The 14,010-nt window shown below is 42.1% G+C and overlaps 1 protein-coding gene across 1 annotated transcript; it reads right to left on the bottom strand.

Annotated features, from left to right (window-relative positions):
- Positions 1-330: 330 nt before the first annotated feature.
- Positions 331-11,497, bottom strand: LOC122089599. The gene is made up of 3 exons (XM_042659324.1): positions 11,300-11,497; positions 1,746-2,183; positions 331-654 (listed from the first exon to the last, which is right to left on the bottom strand). The coding sequence occupies exons 1-3, from the start codon at positions 11,495-11,497 to the stop codon at positions 331-333; spliced, it is 960 nt and encodes a 319-aa protein (XP_042515258.1).
- Between the last annotated feature and the right edge of the window lie 2,513 nt (positions 11,498-14,010).

The raw sequence follows: 14,010 nt of genomic DNA, 5'->3' as shown, positions 1-14,010 counted from the left end.
TTTACCATTCAAGCTAGATACATTTATAGGACCAAATAAATCCATATGCAATAATTCCAAAGGTCTAGATGACGGAACTATATTTTTTGACTTATGTGACACTTTTATTTGTTTCCCTTTTTGATATGCATCACAAAAATCACTTTTAGCATACTTGATTTTAGGAAGATTCCTAACTAGTTCCTTTGATGCTATAGTTTGTATTAGCTTGACGTTTACATGACCAAACCTTCTATGCCAAAGTGAGGATTCACTATGGTTAGAAACCAAACAGGCATTAAAGGGGCTAGTTTCTTCCAGCATGCAAACATATATATTATTTCTCCTAGTTCACTTTAGGATAAAGTCATTGTTTGCATCTTTGATATAGCAATGAGAAACATCAAACTCTAATTTATATCCTATACCACATAGTTGGCTAAGACTAAGCAAGTTGTAGTTTAGATTTCTTACATAGTATACATTTGAAATGGAAATATCTCCCAACTTAATTCTTCCAATTCTAGCAATCTTCCCTTTGCTATCATCTCCAAAAGAGACCCATGCTCTGTTGTAGGCTTGTAGGCTTGAAAACAGATTTTTGGTGGATGTCATGTGCTTTGAGCATCCACTATCTATCACCCATTCAGCTTCAATCTTGTTCTTCAAGCGCACCTACAATAAGAGTTTAGTTGTACATTGGTCCCCATAATCTCATGGGTCCGCATTGTTAGTGTCAAATGTCCCTATTGGGACCCAAGTTGTCTTGTAACTTTTAGGTTCTTGATTTTGTCTTTGAGATGATCTTGGGTTTCTTTGGGTTCTTTGTGATTCATATGATTCATATGATCTTTGAGGTACATAGGATTTTTGAGATCTATAATGTCTTTGGGATTGATATTTCCCATGAGTTCTATAAGACTCCTGGGGGTAAGATCAATAAACTTGGTGTTGTCTTTGGTTCCTTTCAATAGAGTATCCCCCTTTCTATATTTAGGCATAGATCTTGGTTCCTTTTGAGGTCTATACTATCTCCTTCTTTGAGGAGTGTAGTAGTAGGCATGATTGACTTTTTATCTCTCATTTTGAGAGTTTTTAGTCTTTCTTTTCTTGGCAACACTGGTTTGAAGAGTGCCCATTTTTCTTATAAAAATTGCATTTTACATAAGAGGTGGAAGGTTGATAATCTTGGCTAGCCCTTCTTGGATTTTCAACATGTTTTTCTTTTCTTCTAGATGGATCTTGTCCATTATATGATAGTCCTTCTCTTTCATTTGGACCTTTTTGTTGTGAACCAAGAAGGTTGTCAAGATTCTTTTGACCTTTAGTAAAGGTACAAAGAGTAGTGGTCAACTTTAAGTTTTCTTCCTCAAGTTTACTCACTTTAGATGTTAAGGCATCTATCCTATGGTTTAGCGTTTCAACCTCCTTTTCTAATATACTCTTGTCTGATTCTAATTTCAAACTTTCTTCATACAAAGCCTTGAAGGATTCCTGAAGTTCTTCATTTGATTCGTTTAGAGAGGAGTCATTTAGGTTTTGGAGTGTTACCTCTTGTTTTTCATCTCCAAGAGCCATTAAGGCTAGATTAGTGACTTTTTATTTGGAGTCGCTTTTCTCTTCTTCATCACTTGAATCCCAAGTGGCAGCATAAGCGTTCTTCTTTGGTTTGTGTAGGCATTCAATTTTGAAGTGTCCAGGTTTTCTACATTCAAAACATACAATATGTTTAGATGAGATTTCCTTAGATTTGAATTTAGACTTACCTTTTTTCCATAGGACATTTTACTATGAGTTTTGTTCTTGTATGGTACTCTTCCCTTCTTCTTGAAGAATTTGTTGAACTTCTTTGTGATGAGAGATATTTCCTTTTCCATATTGAACTCTTCATCGTCCTCATCATCACTTACTTCCTCAATGGTTTGAGAAGTCTTCAATGCTATAGTCTTTATTTTGTTTTTAGGAGTAGGCTTATCTGCCTTTAGCTCCACTTCATGAGTTTGTAAGGATCCCAACAAGTAATCAAGGGATATTTTTGTTAGATCCTTAGCTTCTTCTATCGCAGTCTTCTTGGGTCTCCAAGCTGTTGGTAATGCCCTCAAGATTTTTCTAATGTTTTCAGCATTAGTATAAGTCTTACCTAAGCTTCTAAGACTATTCACAATATCAGTAAAACGTGTAAACATTTCAGTAATGGATTCATTCTTTCATAAAAAATGATTCATAATAGAAAACGAGTTGATCTACCTTTCTTTCCTTTACCTCTTTTGCACCTTCGTGTGTGACTAGGAGCATGTCCCAAATCTCTTTGGTCGTATCATATGCTATTACTCGGTTGAACTCTTGCGCGTTGAGAGCACACTGAAGAAATGTGATGGCTCGAAAGTTGTATTGGATGAACACTATGTCTTTGGCAGTCCACTCCATCTCATCCTTCGATACTTTCCTTCCTTTAATATCTTTTGTGATTACATAGGGTCCATTCTCTATAGCTCTTCACACAAGGATGTTATGTCCACAAACAAAGTTTTTAAACCTATATTTCTAAAATGAGAAATTTTCTCCATTGAAGTAAGGGGGTCTTGAGGCATTCATGCCTTCTGGTGGTCCTTAGGGTGTGGCCATGGTCTTTGACTTACTTAAGACAAATTAGTCTTATATTTTTATGCTCCCGCTCTGATACCAATTGAAATAACCTAAAGGGGAAGTGAATAGGTTATACTAATGAAAATTAAAATCTTTTCGAATGTATCGAATTTTCAAATGTGATTATAAATTAAAAATAATACAGAATAAAAATTCACAATCACACTACACCGAGATTTAAAGTGGTTTGACTCGACCTAAGTCTAGTCCACTCCCTACAAGATCCTCTTGGAAGGTATTCCATTGGTTCTCCTTTTCAGTACAGTAGGTAGGAAAGAAAACCTTTTACACAATCTCCTTTATAGGTAGAGAGACACCTTTACATTCTCCTTTATGGGTAGAGAAGCACCCTTATAATCTCCTTTACAGGTAGAGAAGCACCCTTACAATCTCCTTTATAGGTGAAGAAGCACCCTTATAATCTTGATAGGACAAGAGAATCCTATAATAGCCTAAGTACAGTCTAGACAAATGTAATAGAGAAAAGTGGAATAGAGTTTTTGAGTTACCTTGTGCAGTGCATTCTATGAATATGAAGTGAATAAAAATATGCACCTTAAATGTCTCCCCTTGGAGATGAAGGATGATGGAGACTTCTAATTCGCACTTGAGTTCCTTGGAACTTAAGCTTTCATTCACAAAGTTGGAACTCGAAAGAACACAGCTTGACTTTCACTCAATGGCTTTAATAATGATTGTTTAATGCTCTCTTAATTGTTAATTAATAAATCCATTAGTGAGGTATTTATATGTGAGAGGGTTGGGCTTAATTTGGGTAATAGTATCTCTAATTTTGGAATGAGTATAAACTCAAACGGGCAAAAGTTGCCTCAACCGGTAAGTACCGGTTGGATCCAATAAGTACCAGATCATGTTACCATTGGACAAATTATAGCCGTTAGACTCATAAAACTAGCCATTGTGTCCAAAATATAGCCATTGTACGCGTTCAGGGGTCATCCGGTAGGTACCGGTTTAATCTGATAAATACCGGATGGCCTCTATTGGCCATGTATGAGATGTATATCTCATCTAGAACCAATCCGGCCAACCAAAAGAGTATCCAAATCCATCCAGTATGTACCGGTTCCATTCGGTAGGTACCAGATGGTCTCTGTTGGTCGTATCTAAGAAATTTTTCATCACAGAGGCTATCCAGTAGTTACCGGTTCAATCCTGTAAGTACCGGATGGTCTCTATTTTATGTTTTTGACTGTCTATTAGACACAAACACGAGACCAACTTACTTAGGGTATTCCTAACATATGTATGCATGAGTGTGGTGCGTGCAAGTGTGTGTTTTTAGAACCTATTCTAGAGACTTGTCTTCAAGTCTTCTAGGCTTCGTGTCTTTGATCACTTGCTTCAGGTCTTCGATCTTCAACGTGTTTTTACATATTGTAGATCTAAAGGTCAAACAACCTTGTGTCTTGATCCTTCACAACATACTTGGTATGAAAATGGTTAGTTGCACATACACATTTGTTTGTTATCATCAAAACCATTATGGAGAGTGGTATTCCCAACAGTCTCACTCGTGTGTTTGGCTCGAGTGGGCCTCGAGAATCCCACCTGATGACATGTCCTAACCATTTATGTGCTCGGGGAGTCAGACCGCTGATCTTCTGTTTACAAATAGTGCCCCTTCTCCTCATTTTAGCGCCTTCTATTTTTTTCTTAGACCCTTCATCCTTCAGTTATCCCTTTCTTTTCTTTGGTCTTCGATTCTATCAAGTATCTCCAAAAGTAAGTCTTCATATCCAGCTCTTTAGGTAGTGGTCCTTCATCCTCCGAGAGGACTATGTTTAGACACATATCCCTAGACATATCCGAGGGATGTCTTTGGAGTCATCCTCTGAATCCACTTTGTCTTGTGCCTCCTCCTCCACCGTGACACTTCGGGAATCCGTTAGTGGTCTAAGCGGTGAGGACATCAGCGAAGGGGTTCTTGAATCTCGAGCTCATACAAGCGAGTCCCTGGAAATTGAGGCTAGGATATAGTGTCTACGATGATTGAAGTCAAGCTTGAGGAGCTTTGGGCTTCTTGTAGTATCCCAGACGAGTTCATCCTTTGGGTCTCGAAGCCCATAGATAGGGCTAGCTACCGAAACCCTGGGGAGCTATGCTTCTATCGAGATTACTTCAAGGCCAGGCTTCGGCTTCCTCTCCATCCCTTCTTTAGGTAGGTTTTTTGGCACTATGGTATCTGTCCTGCCCATCTGACCCCGAATGGGTGGCGACAAATCCTCAGTTTTATTATTTAGTTCTCTCGGATTTGGAGACCCCTCTTCCTTCCTCTCTTCCTTAATTATTTGTATGTGATACCCTACTTTCTAAACCCAGTCTAATTACCAAATTGGTTGGGTTTGGCCTTGCAGGACCTGAACCCGAGCGAGCCTAGTCGGGTACCCTATGGAACATGATGGTAAGAGTGACTCTAAACTCAGGTTGGCTAGACGAGTTGGAGTCGGTGCCTAGTGAAGTCCACGTGCCCAAGCCGTGCACTTGCATGTATTATAAGGCCATGTATGTATAATAAAGGTATGTAGCTGTATTTTGTGTCGAGTATTTATTTTAGTCAATTACCGAGAGTGAAATACATGTCGGGGCTGAGCCCTTCAAAATCCCAAATTAATCGGCTAAGTTTCGACCGACTGGTAGGTGGTCATAGGTGGCTCGACCCACCAATGTGACCTACCACTCTGGTCATTAGATATTTTGATTTAAGTATAAATAGCATGTATTACTTTTCTTTTCCCTTATTTATTGCCTTACAAGGTGGGTGAGCAAAGTAAAGAGGAGAGAGAAACGAAGGAAAGAGAAGGAAAGAGAAGGGAAGAAGAAGGAAGAAATGGAGAAGAAGATGCTCGTTGTGCATTGCCGAGGTTAGATCTTTTGAATCTGACATCAGAAAAGTGATCCTCGCCTTGGGATCTACGATTTGAGGTGAGTAAAAGCTATATTTCTCAAATCCCCAAGAAACCCTAAGTGAAACCCTTTGATTTGGGTAGGAATCTTTTAGATCTTATTAATCCCACTTGATATGATGAATCTAAGGTATAATGAAGGACCTATATGTTATTTTTAAAGGTTTTAGAGGAAGAAATTGCAAGATTGGAGAAGCATTTGTTGATCTCTTTAGCTGGAGAAGAGATTTGGGGCTTTTAAAGTGTTCTTGAGCAAAGAGGTAAAATCCAAGCTTAAAACTTTGAATCGATCCTAGTTCTATGTTAGAATCACAATATGGTATCTTAGATTTATGAAAAATAAGGTCGAACCGACCCCTTTTGGTTTCTCCAAGGTGGGATGAAGAATGAAAATGAATAGCAAAATCCTGGTTCTGAGTGGTGGGTGCCTAAAAATGGTCAAACCCACTCATTCGGAGCCCGCCAATCTTGGATGGGCTGCTGGCTCGACCGGTGAGCAAGGACCGGTGGGCACCTGATTCATTGCTCTAGGCAAAGTCCCTGGGTCGACCAACGAGCAAGGACCTATGGGTACCTGGCCAGCCACTCTTGGCCCACCACTCTTGGCCCACCAGTCCAGATAGAGCCCCTAGGTCGAGCGATGAGCAAGGACTAGTGGGTACCTCGCCTGTCGGTTGACCTATCAATCTGACCCTTTGGGTTCCAATTGGACCTAAATTTATCAGGAAACCTCCTATAGTGATTCTAAATGCGTTGGGATCATTATACTCTGTTGGTTTTGAACCTAAGGTGGAGATATACTAAGCTCGACCTCTTTTATGAGAGGTTGTACTAGAAACTCACGTCATCGCACGCTAGATCATCCCCGTACCAAGGGTGATCATTGTACACAAATAGGTAAGTAGGAAGAGGACATTAACTTTATTTTTGGAGTGTTTTTGTATCATTCCATTATTGATGTAGACTAGTCATCCACGAATGCCATTTGCATGCATTATCTTGTGCATTATGAAATTCATTTATGACTTGTTATGTTGAAATCTTTAATTGATAAATGCTTATCCTTGCTATGAGTTATGAGATGGATGATTTAAATTATTGAATATGATGCATTGCTAGAGTAGATGTCATAGTCTGCTTGGAAACGAATGCATTGGTGGCCCGTGGAATGGGACGTAGTGGCACTATGCAGTTGTACTATCTCATATAGAAACATACAGTTAGGAATGACATATCCCTATGCTACGACCCTTCCCAGTAGGGGTTTAGGTGTTGGGTATATCACTGGAGGGAAGCCTGAGGTTGTGTACTAATGGTGGAGGTTAGAAGTATGCCTGGTCAATCACTATGATGGTCGACAACTTTGGTGATATAATCAAAGGGCCAATCGTACTGTTTTTACTTCAATGCAGGGCAAGGCACATTTTACTTTAATACAGGGCAAGACCCATTTTACTTTAATACAGAGCAAGGCCCATTTTACTTTAATATAGGGAAAGGCTCAATTGACTTTTTTGATACCCACGGCTGGCCTTCTCCAACAACCCTATGGGTATATCGCGGGATGGAGTTCATGACTCATACCCGGGGCATACATGCATTGTGGTCGTGAGTAGCATATGACCTTTGACTTAGATGTGATGTTTAGGTGATCTAAGTTATAAAAATGGACTTACATACACATAGGTAAACTTGTATTGCGATTGATTGCTTGGTCTTTCTTTTCACTTATTAGGCTAGTGAGTTCATCCCACGTGCACGCTATTTTTAGATGATCTTGCAGGTTATCCATCCGAAGAGCTAGAGCTGAGACCCACTGTGGAGTTTTCAGCTGAGGACTAGTGGGTCCCCGAAGATCTTGGGCACGGGGTCAAGTGCCTGTGTGAGAGTTGTCTTACAGGACAGCAACATTGATACCGTCTCAAAATTCTTTTTGATTATTTTGTGATGTTACCTCTTTTGTGCTCTAGATGTTTAAATTGTATTTCTTGTGTATATATCACGCCTACGGGCCCATATGTAAATATATTATGTAATATAATTTTGGTATCAAGAGTATTAGGGTATTTACAGGAATATACATGTAAGACTTCTACTGAAATACCGAATTTGTTTTCTTCAAGTGTGTGTATGTTGTGTAGTGGTTACTGTGTCAGATGATTTTGGCAAGATTTACGTTAACAGGAGTTAACTCGATCACTGGTTTGGTTCTGTGTGATCAGGGTGTGACACTGTCCCTCAGTTCTGGCAAAGGGGATTCAGGCTGGTATTACTTCAGCCCTCGAAAGGATATCTAGTTACTAAATCGGTATCCCATGTCGATCCATGATTGGAAGTTTAAGTACTTCTTCATGAGGTTGTTAAAGGGATTTCCCCTTGGCAATGTCTAGGATATCCCTGACCTGAAGGATGTGAATTCTGCACCTGCCCTCTTTAGGATAGATGTGGATTCACTAGCGATGGCAAAGAATAAGATTCAGTGTCCGCTCATTGATTCTGATAGCCTTCAGTTGAACGTTGTCCTATTCCAATTTAGGCTTAACCCGGGTGAGTCCTAGGTTTGCCCGAATTCATTCTTACCTTGGCTATCCTTTCCTCGTACTAATCTTCACTATCTCTTTTATGCAGTGCAACTCTCTAGGACAAAGGTTAAGGCAGCTACGGCCGCAAGGTAAGCCCAAGCGAGGGAGGCCCGAGCGAGGGAATCGCACTAGAAGTAGAAGCAAAAGCAGAAGCAGAAGGATAAGAGGAAGGCCCCAGCTTCGGAGCCGACCTAACCCTCCTCCAAGAAGAAGAGGAGTGGAACAAATGCTCCAACTTTAGGAGCCATTTAAGCGTTGCTTGCCCAAGACCGTGGCATATCCACTCCTCTCGAGCCTTCGTCTGAACTCGATTCTGAACCAAGGCCGATCTAAACTTGGCTTTGTCCCAAGCTGGTCCGTAAAGGAGGATGACTCCTTTACCATTGAAAGGGTGGCTCGAGAGCTGGTGCAGAAGGGGAACCTCCCAAGGGATACCTCCAAGGCCCAAAGGTAGGGGACCTCGACCCTGATAACCAGTGCCTGTGTCTACATGGAAGGGGTAAGCCTTCGGCCTTCAACATTCTTCTTTTTTATTTCTTGGCTTTCCTTTTTGTGGGCTGACTTGTGTCCTTCTCAGGCCCAAAACTAGCTTGCCCAGCTTACCATCCGAGCTGAAACCTTGGTAAGGGACCTTGAGAGGTCTGAGCTGGAGAGAGCGAGCTTGGGGAACGAGTGTTCCCTTCTTCTCGAGAAGGTGGAGCGCCTAGAGGTTGACCTCCTTCTTCCCACCAAGAGCATGATCAAGAGCTGTCAAATCTGAAGGCATAAATGTCGAAGAGACTTCAAGCGGCTGAGATCCGAGGGGTTCAAAAGTACAAGGCTTTAGAGGACTTCTGGGAAGAGGTAAAGCAGGCAGTCACTTCAGGGTACACCATGGGTACGACCGAGGTTCGAGACTGGATTCTCTGGCACTACCCTGAGGTCTCCTTCGAGGACAGTAGCCTAGTTTTTTAGGACAGGGGTGGAAAGGCAGCCTCTATTGCTACCAAGGTGGTCGAAGGTGATGGGAGTGATGAGGAGGAGGAGGTTCAACGGTCTCGCGAAGTTCCTCCGACCCTGGGTCACTACGGCTCTGATCGAGATCCCTCTAGCATTATTGAGGACGAGGCTACTCTGCCAACCAATGACCCATGAATATTTCCCTTTGTTCTTTTTGTTGTGATTTCCCTTCAGCCTTTAGGCCTAGTTATGTAATAGGGGCCTTCGGCCTCTTTTCTATACTTGCCCTTATAGGGCTTTTCTTTCTAATGAATCATTTGGCTTTTTCTTTTTTGCTGTGTCTTCTCTTCTTTCTTCTTTGCAACCCCAATGACTGATCTTGAATCCGAATGATGGCCAAGGTATGTCTTTGGCCCGATGATAGGATCATGAAGGCCAAAACTCCTACACAAGTAAATTTCTCCAAGTGTTGTACTATCCTTCGGCTTCAGCTGCAAAAGCTTCCTTCTTGATCGAAGGCTTAAGGGTAATACTGAAAACTGTTGGCAGCCTTCCCCTTTTTCTTTTTCTTTTTTTATAACTTCAGGTTATCTTCTTCGGCTATCTCTGAGCCTATGAATGAAGATACTTGCCAAAGTGTAGTACCAATTTATGACTTTGGTCAGGTCTGCTCGGCTTTGGCCTGAGTCCGCAATCGAGTGAGGACCCTTCGATTAGGTCTACTCGGCCTTGTCCTGAGCCCCTAATCGAGGGATATGTTCTTGAATTTTAGGCCATTATCCAGAATCAATTGCCGTGAATCAACTTTTCTATAAAAATCCTTTGAAACGTTCGGGGACAAGAAACTACAGATTGAGAGTGTACTTAAAAAGTGACAAGTGCGAAGAATTCAAAAAAATAATTGTAAGTAAATATGCATGCTACTACTACTGGTAGAATTTCCTCAGGTTCGTCGAGTTTCACGACTGGGGTACCCTTTCTCCCCCCGTAGTCTCTAGTTGATAGGAGCCTGGTCATATTATCCTGGTGACTCTGTTGGGTCCTTCCCAATTGGGTGCCAACTTTCCTTGATGTCTCGGGTCTGACACTTCTGTTCTTTTTTTCTTGGGTCAAGCTCTCCAACTCTGAATATGTTCCTTTAGACTTTAGAATTGTATTACCTTGCTACCTTTTGCTGGTAAGTTGCCAATTTTTCCTACGAGCCTTCTAGCACTTCATGTAGGAGATCCAGATTGGCCCGAAGTCCCTCATCATTATTTTCTTCATCATAATATTGGACTCTGTGGGTCATAACACCGATCTCGACCGGTAGTACAGCTTCTATACTGTAGGTTAAGTTGAATGGTGTTTCTCCGGTGGCTGACCTTTCAGTTGTTCAGTAGGCCCAGAGGATGCTATGTAGTTCATCTGCCCATAGCCCTTTTACATTATCTAGCCTTTTCTTTATGCCTTGCAGTAGTGTATGATTTGTTACCTCTGTCAATCCGTTGATTGGGGGATAGTCGACGGATGTCTTTCTATGCTCGGTGTTGAGGGCTTTACAAAACGATTCGAAAGTTGGATTGGCAAACTGGGTTCCATTGTCTGTCACTATCACTCTAGGGATACTGAATCGATAAACTACCGCTTTTTCAAAGTCTAGTATATTTTTTCTATTATTGTGGCTAGTGCTTCGGCTTCTGCCCATTTAGTGAAGTAGTTTACTATCACCATAACAAATTTTCTTTGCCTCGTAGCCAACGGGAATGGCCCTAGGATGTTTATTTCCCATATGGCGAAGAGTATTGGACTAGATAGGGAGAATAGCTCCATGGCAGGCTGTAGAGGGATTGGGACAAACATTTGGCACTTTACGCACTTCCTGACTAATTCTTCGGCATCTTTCCTCATGGTTGGCCAGAAAAGGCCTTGCCGCAAGACTTTATGAGCCAAGGCCGGCACCCCTAGATGTTACCCACATATTCCTTTATGTACCTCTCTGAGAGCATACTCGGTATCGATAGAGTCCAGGCATTTGAGATATGGTGTGGTGAACCTTATTTTTTATATTGCTTCATCCTTTAGCAAGAACTGTGCTATTTTTATACGTACTTTCCTGGCCTCATCCCTATCCTCCGAGAGCACTCTCTCCTTTAAGTACTTCACTATGGGGTCCATCTAGCTGGGGTCGTTTCCATCGATGGGTAGCACTTCTTGGGAACTCTGGGTGCTTGGTTGAGGAAGTACCTCAAAATATACCGAGCCTCCCAGTTCTATGTAGTCTGAGGTAGATAGTTGCGACAGTGCATCTGCGCTAGCATTCTTTGCACGTGGTACCTGTTTCACCTCAAATTCTCTGAAGGCTGCCACTTTTTCTCGCACCTTCTTTAAGTACTCTGCCATTCTATGTTCCTTTGCTTCATAGCCGCCATTCACTTGTCGCATTATAAGCTACGAGTCATTGTGCACCACCATCTTTTGCACCATCAGAGCTTATGCCAGATTAATTTTGGCTATCAACGCTTCGTATTTAGCTTCATTGTTGGAGGCACTAAAGTCAAACCGCAAGGTATATTCAATCTTAAATCCTCCGGGACTAATGAATAACTACCCCACTTTCCATTTTGTTAGAAGCTCCATCCATATACAGTATCCAAGCCTTGTCTGTCAGATCATCGATCGACTCCTGCGGTTCATTTGGGAGCATTGTCTCAGCTATGAAGTTAGCCAGGGCATATGTTTTTATTGCGGTTCTTGGTTTGTATTAGATTTTGAATTCCCCCAGCTCTATGGCCCAGTTCACCAACCTGCCAGACATATCTGGCTTCTGTAGTATTTTCTTCAGGGGCTAGTCCATGAGCACACTTATCATGTGTGACTAGAAATATTAGTTTCCTTGCCATTATCACGAGTGCATATGCCACTTTCTCCATCTTCCTATATCTTGTTTATACGTCTAGCAAGGTTCGGCTGACATAGTATATTGGCCGTTGTTTTCTTTCTTCTTCTTTTAGTAGTATCGCACTTACTGCTATGATCAACAGTTAGATATAGTTGTGACACATCTCCAATGCTTGGCTTTGTCAGCAGCGGGGTTGTTGCTAAGTACTCCTTTAGCTGTTCGAAGGACTTCTCACAGTCCTCTGTCCACTTGAACCTCTTGGACCCTTTTAAGGCTTTGAAAAAAGGGAGACACTTGTTGGCCGATCGAGACATGAACCTTCCCAAGGCACAGATTCTTCCCGTTAGTTCTTGGACTTGTTTCACGTTCTATGGGGATTTCATATCTCGGATGGCCTGTATCTTCATCGGGTTGACTTCAATTCCTCTTTCCTAGACGATAAAGCCCAGAAACTTTCCTAATGTTACTCCGAAAGTGTACTTTGTCGGGTTCAACTTCATGTCGTATTCCCTCAGCACTTGGAATGCTCAATCTAAGTCCCGGATATGATGCTCGGCTTTTAAGATTTTTATGAGCATGTCATCTATGTATACCTCCAGGGTCTTGCCGATCATCTCTTTAAATATTTTATTCACTAACATTTGGTAAGTTGCTCCTGCGTTTTTTAGTCCGAACGACATTACTTCATAGCAATACAATCCCCCTTCGATTATGAAGGAAGTCTTTGGGACATCAGCCTCACACATCTTGATCTAATTATACCCTGAGTATGTATCCCTGAAGGCTAATGCCTCATACTCTGAAGTATCAATAAGAAGGTCTATCTTTTGCAGGGGTAGCTGTAATACCCTACTTCTTAAACCCGGTCTGATTTCACGGTTGACCCGGTTTAATTATGCAGGACCCGAACCGGAGAGAGTTAGAGCGGGCTCCTTATGGACTATGATGGCAAGGGTGACCTTAAACACCGGCTGGCCTGACAAGTCCGAGCCAGTGCCAGAAGAGACGGGAGTACCCAAGCCGTGTACATGCACCTATCATAAGGCCATGTACGGATAAAGCATGTATTATAGCCGTATATTAAGGTGTATACGTATATTACATCGTATGCCAGGGGTGGGGTTCGTGCCGAGGCCCGAACTCTATCAAAATCCCAAGTTTTGGCCCTTAGGTGGGCGGACAGGTGGGCGCACCCACCCACCTGAGTGACCCATCCATGTGAACTATTTAGTTATTTAAGAAGTATATATATAGCATTTATGATTTTCTTTTCTTTTCATTTAGGACACTCGTACGTTGGTGAGGATAGTAAAGAGGAGAGAGAAAAGAAAGGGAAGAAGAAGGGAAGAGAAGGAAGAGCAAGAAGAGAAGGATTTCAGCGGCGCCGAAGCTTGATCTTCCCATTCTAGCGCCGGAAGAATGATCTTCAACACTAGATCTACATTTAGAGGTAAGCAAAGTGGGGTTCCTTAAACATTCACCATACCCAAGTAAAACCCTTGATTCGAGTAGGATTTCTTGAGATCTTGTAAATCCCCTTTGAAATGATGAATCTAAGGTTTAATAGATGATTTATGTGTTGATCTTGAAGGATTTGAAGAGGTATTGACAAGGTTGGAGAAGCATTGTGGGTTTGAAGTGATTTTGAGGGTTTGAAGGTGTTCTTAAGCAAAGAAGGTAAGATGGCTTCCCATCACTTGAATCTAACCTAGATCTAGGTTAGAACCATCCTATAAGACATTGAAAGTGTGAAGAATGGATTGGAAAAAGCCCCATTTGAATCCCCAAAGAATGGAGGAAGTTGGGAAGAAACAGCAGTTTTCCCGCCAAGACCGGTGGGCAAGACCGGTGGGTCATCTGGCCCGCCTGTGAGCACCCGCCTGAGAGGGCAGGGCCTTCGGGCACAACCAGTGGGCCAGACCGGTGGGCTAACCTGCCCGTCGGTCCAGACCGGTGGGCCAGACAGGTGGGCTGTCTGACCCATCTGTGAGGCCCCATAGTGATTTTTACGTCCGATTGGACCCAAATCGGACGTGTGACCTCCTTTTAGGATTCT

The sequence above is a fragment of the Macadamia integrifolia genome, chromosome 9, assembly GCF_013358625.1.
Source record: "Macadamia integrifolia cultivar HAES 741 chromosome 9, SCU_Mint_v3, whole genome shotgun sequence".
In the NCBI taxonomy this organism is placed as follows: domain Eukaryota; kingdom Viridiplantae; phylum Streptophyta; class Magnoliopsida; order Proteales; family Proteaceae; genus Macadamia; species Macadamia integrifolia.
This window is presented reverse-complemented; position numbering and strand designations above follow the sequence as displayed.

Excerpts from the sequence above, each read along its gene's own strand:
- LOC122089599 (XM_042659324.1), bottom strand. The coding sequence starts at position 11,497 with ATGCGACAAGTGAATGGCGGCTATGAAGCAAAGGAACATAGAATGGCA. Across the intron at positions 2,184-11,299 it reads GAGGCTCGGTATATTTTGAG|AATGAATCCATTACTGAAAT; the intron begins GTACTTCCTCAA and ends TTTTTATGAAAG. Across the intron at positions 655-1,745 it reads AAATGTCCTATGGAAAAAAG|GTGCGCTTGAAGAACAAGAT; the intron begins GTAAGTCTAAAT and ends CTCTTATTGTAG.